This window comes from Hippopotamus amphibius, chromosome 3, assembly GCF_030028045.1.
Source record: "Hippopotamus amphibius kiboko isolate mHipAmp2 chromosome 3, mHipAmp2.hap2, whole genome shotgun sequence".
Classification (NCBI taxonomy): domain Eukaryota; kingdom Metazoa; phylum Chordata; class Mammalia; order Artiodactyla; family Hippopotamidae; genus Hippopotamus; species Hippopotamus amphibius.
In genome coordinates this window covers 83,313,906-83,326,610 of record NC_080188.1, presented here as the reverse complement: position 1 = coordinate 83,326,610, position 12,705 = coordinate 83,313,906, and the positions used below count along the sequence as shown (strand labels likewise).

The window sequence follows — 12,705 nt, the reverse complement described above, 5'->3', positions numbered from 1 at the left end:
AGGAATTCAAAAAGTGACCCGGAGAAAATCAGGCCAGAGATGCCAGCTGATGAATGCTGGAAAACGTGAGAGCCAGGGAGTGCCAGAGACTTTGCCTTGGAGCCAGAAGGAGGCAAGTGTGCTGGGCAGCCATTGCCGTATGTGCCAGAAAGCAAGCTCCCAACCTGATGGAAGGGATGTTAGAGCCCCCTGAGGAGGCTATCCAAGAGGGCAAGCAAAAATTAGCAAGTTGTTCAAAGCAACAGAAGTGACCGACTCGCCCCTCTCTCATGTAACCAGCCCACCAGGTGTTAGAGTCTGGAGGGGAAGCGGGTAGGAGAAGACAGCCCTGGAGCAGAAGCATCAGGAACCCTGGCAGAAGAGGCACGGGAGATGCCTGGGGAGGAGTCAGGAGGGAAGCAGCACTGCTTCGGGAAGAGCAGGGTCCCAGCCGCCAACAGAGGCCAGAGCATGGGAGGAGACAGGCAGGTGGCCCGGGGCCCGGGCTGTGAGCGTGGCCCACCATGCACACACACACACACAACCACACACACACACAACTACGCACACACCACACGCACAGACACACAACCACACACACCACACACTAAACACACACCACATACACACACAACTACGCATGCACCACACACACCACATACTACACACATAGACACACAACTACACACACCACATTCACACACAACTACGCATGCACCACACATACCACATACTACACACACACAGACACACTACACACACCACATACACAACTGTACGTACAAAACACACACACCCCCACCCCCACACACACACATCCCCAAACAGGCACCATATACACACTACACATACACCACACATACTAAATACACACCATACACACACCACATACACACTATACACACACAACTACACACATACCACACACACAGAACATACACCATCCACACACACACTACACACACTAAACACACACACCACACCCACACTACACACATCACACACTAAACACACACACACACACACAGAAAGCTAAGGTAGGAGAGGAAAAAGAGCAAGATGCAACCAACAAGGTTTACTCCCAAGCTCAAGATGAAAGAAACCTTCTTTTTATGGGATGATAATATGCTAAGCAATAGATTGATTGGTCAATTAGTTAAATTAATTAACTGGGGGAGGTAGAAGTAACTGGAAATAAACCTTAAATACCATCCCTGGTGACATCTCATTTCCCTTTTTAGAGCGTATCAGAAATAGAACTTTCCATATCTGATTTTTCAATTGATCAATTTTTTAAAAATAAACTGCTACCAAAATTAATAAAAACAAACTACATGAAGCATCATGTATTTACTCACCTTTTATAGCGGTTCTTAGAATCCTCATATCTGTGTATAGAGAAGAACAAGAAGGCAAAAATTCCTTCTTTAGCACCATGGCTTCAATCCGCAATGAATAGCTGAAAAACAAAAAGTACAACTGTAGAATTTGATGTTGTTGAATTAAAAACCTTACTCTGCATAGAACAGTGATGGATGATCCTTACTTTGGCACCTGAATTAAGCAGTGCAGAAAGGAGTCTGCCAGGGACAGCTTGGCCACATCTCCACTAAATGCCTTTAGTTTCTTTATCTAAAAGACAGATGAAAAAGGGGGTCAAGAAAAAAAGGACAAATGACTAAAATGTAACATCATTTTAAGTTTCATCTTAGAATTCTTTTAGGAAAATAAGGATTTCAGTGCTAAATTCAAATTAATAAAAATGTCAGCCTAAGAAAAGACAGAAAAGGAAATCATCACAGCTACTACTTTGTTGTTTAAAAGAAAAAAAAAACCCAAACAAGCAAATTAGGGAGAGGAGAGCTGGGCCACGTATGTGGGTATAAACAGTCCCATGTGAACCAGAGAGCTGGGGCCACTGGTATCCTCGGAGAGGTTACTAAAGGGAGACTGAAAGAGGATCAGTTCCAAGGGTGAAAATGTTCTGAAAGTTATAATCTGGACGGGAGATCATTGTTTGGAAGAAGGAAGAAGAGACTGGACAGTCACTACAGCAGAGTCTCTGACTCATAAATGAAAAAATCTTATTATTTTGAGTATTTTGCATATAAGCTACTTAGACTGGGGGGTTCTAACACAGATCTTGTTTCTGCGGTCAAGCTCCCCTTCACATTTAGCAGCTTTATAGGAAGGGGCCAGTGGATGTTGAGGTGGGTACAATACTGGCTCTCTGGCAGGAAGATACAAAGGGAAACAGCTTAAACAACTGAAAGGTCATGGTCAAGATATCCCCCTATGAAAAAAACATCAGGTAATAAAACAGTGTGTAGAGTGGATCCCACTTCTGTAAATTAAGAAGCATCTACTATGCCCTGACCCTCCAGGCACACACTACAAACACAGGAACAAGTCAAACCAGATATCTACACCAGGTGATGGAACCACAGTCATTATCATTTTCCTCTGCTACAAATGCCCACAATGAACATGTACTACTCCTGTAAAAAGTTAAACTAAGAGTTATTAAACACACAAACATTCCTTCAACTGTGGTAGAGGGGGAAAAAAAGTTCCGATACAGGAATATAGCCAAACAGCAAGCAATAGGGACGGAGGCAAAGAGAAAGTTCTCAAACTGCATCGGAGAGCAAGGCATGCCTTCCCCACACAGAAAACAGGACCACCCCAAAAAACATATCTCTGTGCACTGCAATGGAGAGTCTTCCAACAAAAATACTTCAGGGTCAGTAGCACCTTAAAGCCTTACTGCTAGAGTTTGTAATAATCTATAAGGGAAAAGAATCTGAAAAAGATATATATGTATTCAGCTATATATATATGTGTGTGTGTGTGTGTGTGTGTGTGTATATATATATATATATATATATCCGAATCACCTTGCTGTATGCCCAAAACTAACACAACATTGTAAACCAACTATACTTCAATTAAAAAAAAAAAGACTGCTAAAGCTGATAGCCTATCTTTGCAGCTATCTGTTCCCAGTAAGCACTTACCCCTTTCTGTTACGTTTTATAAAGCTTTCTCTCTTCCACCCCGATTATGTTAGGTACCTAACATCACCTAATAAGTTAAAAATAACCTAATTTTTAAACCTCTTGAAAAGTAGGAAATAACACTTCAAAAACACAGTGGGAGTATTCGCAAAGATCCTCAAACTGAAATATCTGCATCCGTTATCTGAAAATACAAAATGTAACAGTGCGGATGCACACCCCAGACACCCTGGTATTAAATCTGGGCCTTAAAACCACATTTCTGCCCCACAATGGGCAGCAAATAGCCATTTATAGAATTGCACTATTTCCCCTACCTTCAGGGCCCCGACGTGAATTTTCCGTTTTCAGCCTTACTAAATTTAAGGGCAGGTGGAACTTCTGCATTAGCTAAACCCAAACTAGTGCCTAGTTTCTGAACTGAGAAAGCCACAGGATACATTCTGATCCCTCCTAAACTAGAGTCCAACGATTCACCATATATGGGCAGGGGCAGAGCAGGGCTGCGCCTTTATAAGACCACATGTGTAGCATGGGCAAAACTTCTGAGGATCACAGCACGGTTTCCTGTCTAAAGCACAAGAACAGGTCATGCGAAGTACACTTGTAGATATTTCTATGAAACATGTGCTGAACTGTAAATGAACAATGATTAATCGCCTTCACTTATATAATGAGGGAAAAATGTTTATGGAGTTCAAGAGAATCATGATACTAAAGATAGTATTTGATTTAAATGCCATGTACACAGTTCTTAATTCCATTTCAAAACGAGATTTACGTTCATTAAGAGGGATTACTCTGCCTTCACAGTGAGGGAGGTAAAAAAGAGAGATGGACAAACCCTGTAATTATTATACGTTCTCATCACCAACAAAAAGCATTTATCAAACGTTGTTAGGCATCATTTTCTTGGCTGAGCCGAGAGACTCTCATTAGTGACCCGGCTGTGCCTGGTTTCTGCCCTAACAGCAGACAATGTGCTCCTTAAGACGCATGCATTCCAAAGGGCAGGCCTCCTTCATCCCCTCTAATTCCACTCACATGGCCTTGAAACAGCAAGGTTTCCCACTAGCAGACCCACCCAACAGAAGACTCCAGGGCTTCCTCCTCTCCCAGGAACAGAGTAAACAAACAAGGTAAGAACAAGGTGACAAACATGTCAGGGGAGGCAACTCGACTTGCTTTCCGAGACAGCAGTTCCACCTCCAGCCCTGCATCCCTGATGCTGAGCCCACAGCAGGGTACCAGCGCCAACAGAGGGAAGGGCTCCCTCCCCCGGCCCACCGGGCTTCTTCTCAAGCCCCCTCTCAGGGCCCAGACGGGGAGCACGCTTTTATTTCTGGGGTCTACTTTCTCCCTCTGCAAGTTTTTATCATGAGTTTGAGGCAAGATGAAAAACGTGCCAGATAAAAGCTTTGTGGTGAAGGGCAGAGAATGCCTGAAAACAAATTAACCTGGGCTTCGCCGGGCAGCTGGGCCATTTCCATTCATCAGTTCAGTGTGCTGATAAGCTGACAGTATTATTGTGAGCGACACTCACACCAGTCCTTCGTGAGAGCGGAGGTGATGCAAGGCCGGCTTGGAGCGAGGCGGGGTTTAGGGAACCTTTGCCCTTCCTTCCTCAGAGGGAGGTGGTGGAGTGCAGCCCAAGGAACTGCTCTGGGGTCAGACAAAACAGGTCAAACCCACCACCCTCAATGGGCTATCACCTGGCCCTAGACAAGCTCTGCCTAACCTGTGTGGGCCTCGGTTTCTCATCTGTTAAATGAGGAACAGCTTACAGTGTCGCTGTGAGGATTACGTGAAAAAAAAAAACACACACACACAACCACCACGGTGATGGTTTATTGAGTTTCTGTGTGCCACGCGCTGGGCCAAGCACTGGATCGCCGCTGGCCCCGTCCGGGGCCTGGAACACGGGGCACTCAATCAACATGTCACCCCTCCTTGTGCTAAAAATGAGCACAGGACGTTATCCCACAGGCTCAGCAACGCGCAGTGATGCATCTCTTGATGCGTTTATTGGCACATTTCTGCCACATTCCTCAGCCTCGCTCACTCAGCCCTGCCTCCTCCTTGGCCTCTTCTCCAACCTCCGCCCTCTACCCAGGACGCCAGGATCAGCCCGGGTCCAGGTCCAGGTGGGGCCAGAGGCCGCCCAGCACTGCCAGTCTGTCCCTGCAGCGGTGGCGGTCAGCAGGTGGCTCTCTGCCAGCACACATCCCCCGGGGGGTGGTTGAGGAAGAGGTGCCGAGCAGCCCTGGGGACTGTCAGGGTGTTCCTGCCACAGGAAGCTCTCAGGGGAGCTTGGAGGGTGTGGGGAGCCGAAGCCCAGCGTCAGCAACGTAAACAAGCAAGAGGGTGACCGAGCTTGTCAGATACGCAGCCCGAGGATGACCCTGCAGGGGTTGGGGGGGATGCGCGGCCTGGTCCAGCGGCTGGGAAGGTAGGAAGGCAGTGCGGGACCCCGGCGTCTTGTCTCCTGGCTCAGCCAGTTGTCTGGGGGTGAGAGGGTGCCTCAGGGCCTCAGGACAGCGCTGGGCTGGGTTTTAGTCATCGTGGCCTTAACAGTCTCTTCCCTCTGAATTATACCCTACACACCGCTCCCAAAACAGGGTTCTTTAAAACACGAGAGGTTTGACAGCTAAGCTGCTTCTTTGAAAGATCCCCTAGTCTTCCACAGCCTTTGCAATTTTAAATTTTTAAAATTTAATTTTTAAGTGCCTCTGATTTCTAAATTAGGAATGAAGATATTAAGGAAACTGTATTTAACCTCCTGCCTCTTCATGGCATGAAGCTGGCAGCCACCCACACGCCTAACACCCATTTAGTTGGAAATTTAGGGCTCAGTTAGGACTGGGTACCAGTGCAGTCCTAAAAAGGAGGCAGGAAAAATGCCCAAGCAGGAATAAGATTTCCAGAGCAACTCTTTTTGAAAACTCAATTCATTAAACAGTATCCATCCTAATAAAAGATTTTGAGTACACCTGAAACTAACACAATACTGTAAATCAACTATACTTCAATTTTAAAAAAAAAAGATTTTGGGGCTTCCCTGGTGGTGTAGTGGTTAAGAATTCACCTGCCAATGCCGGGGACATGGGTTCCATCTCTGGGCTGGGAAGATCCCACATGCCTGAGCAACTAAGCCCGTGCGCCACAACTATTGAGTCTGTGCTCTACACCCTGCAAGCCACAACTACTGAGCCCATGTGCTGCAACTACTGAAGCCCGAGCACCTAGAGCCAATGCTCCGCAACAAGAGAAGCCACCACAAATAAGAAGTCTGCATGCTGAAATGAAGAGTAGCCCCTACTCTCCACTACAGAAAGCCCGTGTGCAGCAACGAAGACCCAATGCAGCCAATAAATGCAAATTAATTAATTAATTAATTAAAAACAAAAGATTTTGGAGTGTCCATTCTTTACGTTAGACTAAGGAATGTCCAGTATATAGGATCCAGGGTAAATTTTGATCTAATGTACCTTTCCCTCAACTCTATAAGACCCTTTACTAACATTAACAAATGCCATTAACTAATCGTTGCTTTGGTAAGTTACAATTAATTTGCAAACAGAACACCTGAGGTAGAGAGAGCAGCTCAGAACACCTTAGACTATCCAGCTACCTACTAAGACCTGCAGTTGGCATTGTGAGTGTATTGCTCTTGGGAAAGAAAAAGCACAAATATGTTTCTCTTATTGTTATTAAGGTCAAGTTCCATAAATTATGTCTGGGAAGAAGAGTGAGATCGAGGAGGGAGGAACCAGCAATATGTGTAAGAGGGTAACTTACACTTTTTACTTTATAAGACTGTGTATTATTCAAATGTTTACAAGCACATGTATTCATGTAATTTCTTACCAAATTTTTTCAAGGGTCACTTCTTGAAGAACAGACAATATCATAAACAGACAATATCACAATTTTGGAGGTTTTACAAAACTGTTTTTCTCTTTTTTATCCTGTCAAGCTCCTAATCATTCAAAAATTCCGTTAATTCAATTCCCCCCAAGTCAATAACTTTATTATATTGTGGTACTATATTGCTATCATAGCAATCTCCACCTTTTAGTCAATTATACAGACAACACTTATCAATAATTTACCTATCTCTCCAGTTTTTAGAGCATCTTTATTCAAAAGTGTTTTTTTTCCTTTCTTTTTTAAAGTATATGTAGTATGAAACAAGCCCAGGTATGCCCTAGGCACAGATCATCCTTAGATGACAGAAAAAATGAAATTAACATTTATCAAGCTCCCATGTGCCAAGCACCGTGTTAGATGCGTAACTACGGCTTAATCATCCCGACAATCCAATGAGGTAAGCCTCATTGTACAGGTGAGGAAACTAAAGTTCACAGGACTTCTGAAACTTGCTCAACTTTCTGAATTAAGGGAAAAGCATCAATTTAAACCTAGGTTTTTTAACTCCATAAGCCATACTCTTTCTACTGGGTAACTTTTTACCGTTAGGTGAGAAAACTCTGGCTCCAGGTAGGAGAGTGCCCTTTCCCATGTGAGTTCTGACATTCCTAAAAACATTAAGCTTTTATTATCACTCCTAACACCTAAAACTCATGCCCCAAATTCCTTACCTCCTCTGACTCTGGCAAGAGCTTAAGAAATTCTCGCAACGTTTCTGATCCATAATGTTCACTCTTTCCTCGATGAATGTCTTCCACAATGGACGGAGGAGACCTTGGAAAGACAATGATCAGATGCTATTTCACGTTTGCTGGAGTGCCAAAGAAACACAGCCGGTGGAAATGAAAACAAATCACCTCCGCCCTCCTTTCCATCCCGCCTCCTTCCCAGTCTGTTGGGTGGTCTTGTGTCAGCAATCATAACAGCCCTACTGCCTGGGAAAGTGGGGGTCCTGACACATCAGAGGCCTCTTCCCCCAGAACACCATCCTCGGGCATCCCAGAGAGGTTGAAAGTAGCAACAACCACTGGGAGTATCCCTTGGGAGAAGAAAAGCCGTTCTGTGGAACTCCTGGAACCAGAGCCCTCTCCTTTCCACTTGAGGACACCTGAGTTTAACCCACCGTTTGACTCACCCATCCATCCTCCACTCACAGGGCAACACCTCAGGTGAATTTATAAATTCCCTGACATGTCAGGCTTGAATAGATGCCCCAAGGCAATTCTCCCTGGACTCTAAGCCACTAGATTAGGTTTTTATGGAGGAAAACAGCAGAAAGTGACACACACTTGGGGACTCATCAGGCCATGTGTCTAAAAACAATTTGAAGGTATGAGGATTGACTACTCCTTGTTAGAATCTGCATTTCAGCTCATACCCACAGACTCTGATGCTGACAGCAGGGACGTGACTAAAGTTTCAAATGTGTGCAAAAATCTTACTTCTTAAATTGCTTAAGAAATATCCCAATGTTCATGCTCCGTTTTGCATCCACGATAGTAATCTGGAAAAAAACAGAGACGTAAGATTATTAAAGTACAAACAAGAAGAGTGGGAAGAAAGAAGAGAATTAAAACCTATTTTCCAATGAAAATAAAGTTTTCCTTTAGAAAAATATTAATTTTATTATATTTCTGACTAAGAATTTTATTATGTTGGTCCAACACTGTTGTTTTAATGTACAACACCAGTTCTAATGTATAAGAGAATAATTCCTGAGACTTCCTTGGTGGCACAGTGGTTAAGAATCCACCTGCCAATGCAGGGGACACTGGTTCGAGCCCTGGTCTGTGTTCTGCAACAAGAGAAGCCACACACCACAACAAGGAGTAACCCCTGCTCACCACAACTAGAGAAAAGCCCGGGCGTAGCAACAAAGACCCAATGCAGCCAATAAATAAATAAATAAATAAATAGGAGAATAATTCCCAATATGTAAATCTGGTGATTAAATGATACACCTAATATAGTTTTATGATTATCAAAGTATTATCTCCCCAAACTTACTTTCTGCAATGATATATTTCCTTAATGGTAATAATTACATATATCTTTGGCATTTTTTAAATTACATATACATTCGGGGGTTTTTTGGTTACCCCATGCAGCTTGCAGGATCTTAGTTCCCTGACCAGGAATCGAATCTGGGCCCACAGCAGTGAAAGCACTGAGTTGTAACCACTGGACCACCAGAGAATTCCCATATAGATCTATTTTAATATTGTATAATTTTAAATAAATTATGTTAAATTTAAATTTTCTATATTTTCTAAATTTTAAGTTTTCTAAATTTTGCAATTTCCTTTTAGAATAACATAGCCCACATTTAAAAGCCCCAATTTGGAAACTGATGTCTTAGCATAGCAAGAATCATATGAGATTTGAACACTGAATCTACTGCAGAGTGAGTCTCAACCTTGATTTAGGGTTGTAAAAGGACCAACACTGTTATTTTCAGAAACATAATAAAATTTTTAATTTTTTCTAAAAGAAAACTTTGTTTTCATTGGAAAAGAATATATATATATATATATGTCCAGTAGCCCTTTTAGGAGGGGGTAAGAAAGTGTCCTACACTTCATTTACTCAGAATTTAAAAAGGAAAACTTTTGTGCTGTATCTACCAAGTCTAAGATGCCATTTTTTTGGCACATGAACATCTCTGGAATCAGGATATGTCTTATATAGATCATCTTTGATTTAATAAACTATGGTGCCCATTCTAATGAACCATTCAAACCCAGATTTTGGCTGCAACAGATTTAAGCTGTTCAGAATTACAGTAGTCTCCCCTTACCCGCAGTTTCAGTTACCCTCGGTCAACCAAAGTCCTAAAATATTAAATGAAACATTCCAGAAACAAACAATTCATAAGTTTTAAGTTGAGTGCTGTTCTGAGTCTCGGGACGTGAGTCATCCCCTTGTCCAGCGTATCCCGCCCGCCAGTCACGTAGCAGCCATCTTGGTTATGGCGTTATTGTCCTGGTACCAGAGGGTTCGGGCTCAAGTGACCCTTATTTTACTTAGTAATGGCCCCAAAGCGCAAGAGTAGTGATGCTGCCAACTTAGATATGCCAAAGAGAGGCTGTAAAGAGCTTCCTTTAAGTGAAAAGGTGAAAGTTCTCAACTTAATAAGGAAAAAAACTCGTATGCTTAGGTTGCGAAGATCTACGTAAGAACGAATCTTCCACCCATGAAATTGTGAAGAAGGAAAAAGAAATTCTTGCTCGTTTTGCTGCTGCACCTTAAACTGCAAAAATTACAGTCACAGTGCATGATAAGTGCTTCGTTATGATCGAAAAGGCATTAAATTTGAACGAGATATTTTGAGAGACCACGTTCACATAACTTTTATTACAGTATATTGTTATTGATGAAATAAAAATTTGTATTCTAAGGCAAATCAAGGAAAATGTAAACATAAAAATTCTTCTCTGCCCTTTGGCCTCCTCTTTCTTCTCTGCCGTGCACTGTGTATCTGTCTTACGCATCGACCAAACCTCCCCCTTGGCAGGAATACCTGCTCAACCATAAAAAGCAACATTCTCCTACCAACAAAAAGATAACTCCTTAGGAGATAACCTCCCTTCTTAATCTTATAAGGGGCCACCATGACCTATGACCCACAATTCGCTTTGTACGGGTAGATCTGGACTATGTAAAATGTCTATAATACGTCAGTTAATGTACAGCCCTCTGTCTCAAAAATTTATACAACTGGGCTTTGACCGGTCGCTAATGGGCAGAACAGTTCTCAGAGCTTTCTGAAGGGCTGTTCCCGGGTTATAATCCTCAATTTGGCTCGAATAAAAGTTTCCATCATTTTCAGATCAACTGATCAATTTTTATTCATTGATATTATAGTTGTTTTATTTTATTATTCCTTACTGTTGTTAAGCTCTTCCTGCGAGCCTAACTGATAAATTAATCATGGTTATGTATGCATAGGAAAAAACACAGTACAGAGCTTCCTCGACTTATGTCCTGATAAACCCACCGTAAACTGAAAATGCATGTAAGACGCCTAACCTAGCGAACGTCACAGCTTAGTTCAGCCTACTTTAAATGTGTTCAGAACCTTTACGTTAGCCTACAGGTGGGCAAAATCATCTAACACAAAGCCCATTTTATAATAAAGTGTTGAACATCTCCTGTAATTGATGGAATCCTGTGCTGAGAGTGGAAAACAGAATGTTTGTCAGTGTATGGGTTGTTTCCCTTTGCGCTCGCCTGGCTGATGCGAGCCGCTCCGCCCCCACTGCCCGGCATCACGAGAGGGGCTGTCCCGCAAATGGCTAGCAGGGCAAGATCAAAACTCAGAACTCCAAGTACGGCTTCTACTACATGCCTATTATTTTCACACCATCTTAAAGCTGAAAAATCTTGAGCTGAACCATCATGGGACCATGTGTACATATAGGGTTCGGTACTATCCACGGTTTCCGACATCCTCTTGGGGGTCTTGGAACTTCTCCCCCACAGATAAGGGAGAACTAGTGTAATAATTTGGAAGGGTTTTATCAGACTAAAAATTAGACAGAAACTTTTTTCAGGTGGTGGGTATTGTTAAATACAGAAGCCATTTCTTTGCAAGTAAATATCCAGGATACATGGAAGAAAGATAACCTTAAAAGTCTGCAATTTTCCCCGTTTGTGTTTTGGAAAAGGGAGACTAGCTAAATAGGAATGTTGTTATAATGCTCTTTCTTTCCAAATGTCTGTGATTCACTGTGAACAAAAAAAGAATCAGGTTTCAAATTAAGTTCCTGATCTCCGGGCCTGCTTCTAAGTTTATAAGAGGCAGCAATACTGTTAACCAAAGTTAATGGGACTTCCTGGCTAGAAGGTTAAATTTTTACAAGAGCATAGTTGCCTTCTTTTGAAGACTAATCTTAAACAATCACATTATTTACTATGCTAGGGGGTTATTTTATATTAACACAATCACCTGCCAGCCATAAACTAAACTCCCAAGCTAAAAGGACAGGCTCCTTTTAGAATCCTACCCAGGGATTATAGTTCAAGTTCAGTGTGAAGGGAGGGGAGAAGAGAGGGGAAAGAAAGGGTGAGAATAAAACCTGTCAAACTTAACATCCTTTAAGAGGAAAGCTTATACCAAAAAGAGGAATCTAAATTTAAGACAGAAAACTATATGCTTATTATAATTCACGAATTAAAAAATAAGAGCTTGTGCACTGATCTGGCTAGATACACATCCGAAGAGCTTTCTCTGCACTCGCTTCTACCCAGGATGGGGGAGAAACGTCTTTTATATTTTTTTCATTAGATTACCACCTCCTGCTATATTTAACCCTGATGGCATCACCCCACCCCCTGCCCCCACACCCCGATCCCCACCCTCATCCTCTTCACCCCTCAACCCTCTGTATGCTCAGCCTAGATCCATAGCTATTGTTGCTGGAAAAGCGGTAGAGAAATTACTGTCAGTGTTCCTATTTGACAGATAAAGAAACTGAGCCTCAGAGATGTCATTTAATACCTTCCCTAAAGCAATACTGATCTGAAATGCCCCAGGGTCTCTCCGGTTCCTGCTCACTCTAGCTCCTGCAGCTTGCAATATCGCTGAGGACACAGGACAACAGAGAAGTAGGGAAGGTTCCCCACCAGCCTTCCCTACTTCACATCGGGATGCTTCTCTGGGAATGCGGGCAGATCTGTTGAGAGCCATCTATAGGGCCTGGCCGAGACCCCTGGTGACCCCAGAGTTGCATCTGTGGGATGAAGGCCAGGACTCATGTTCTCACCAGCTGAGACAGCC

The 12,705-nt window shown here is 42.9% G+C and overlaps 1 protein-coding gene across 3 annotated transcripts in view; it reads right to left on the bottom strand.

The window, feature by feature from the left end:
* The window catches only part of FHDC1 (FH2 domain containing 1), a 41,179-nt gene that overhangs the window by 15,574 nt on the left and 12,900 nt on the right, over nucleotides 1–12,705 (bottom strand). For all 3 annotated transcript variants that reach the window (XM_057728495.1, XM_057728494.1, XM_057728493.1), the window contains exons 3-6: nucleotides 8,369–8,430; nucleotides 7,598–7,700; nucleotides 1,526–1,611; nucleotides 1,338–1,438 (exon numbers count right to left, since the gene is read on the bottom strand). In XM_057728495.1, the coding sequence (XP_057584478.1) occupies nucleotides 1,338–1,438; nucleotides 1,526–1,611; nucleotides 7,598–7,700; nucleotides 8,369–8,430 (352 nt within the window). The remainder of the gene's footprint in view (nucleotides 1–1,337; nucleotides 1,439–1,525; nucleotides 1,612–7,597; nucleotides 7,701–8,368; nucleotides 8,431–12,705) is intronic.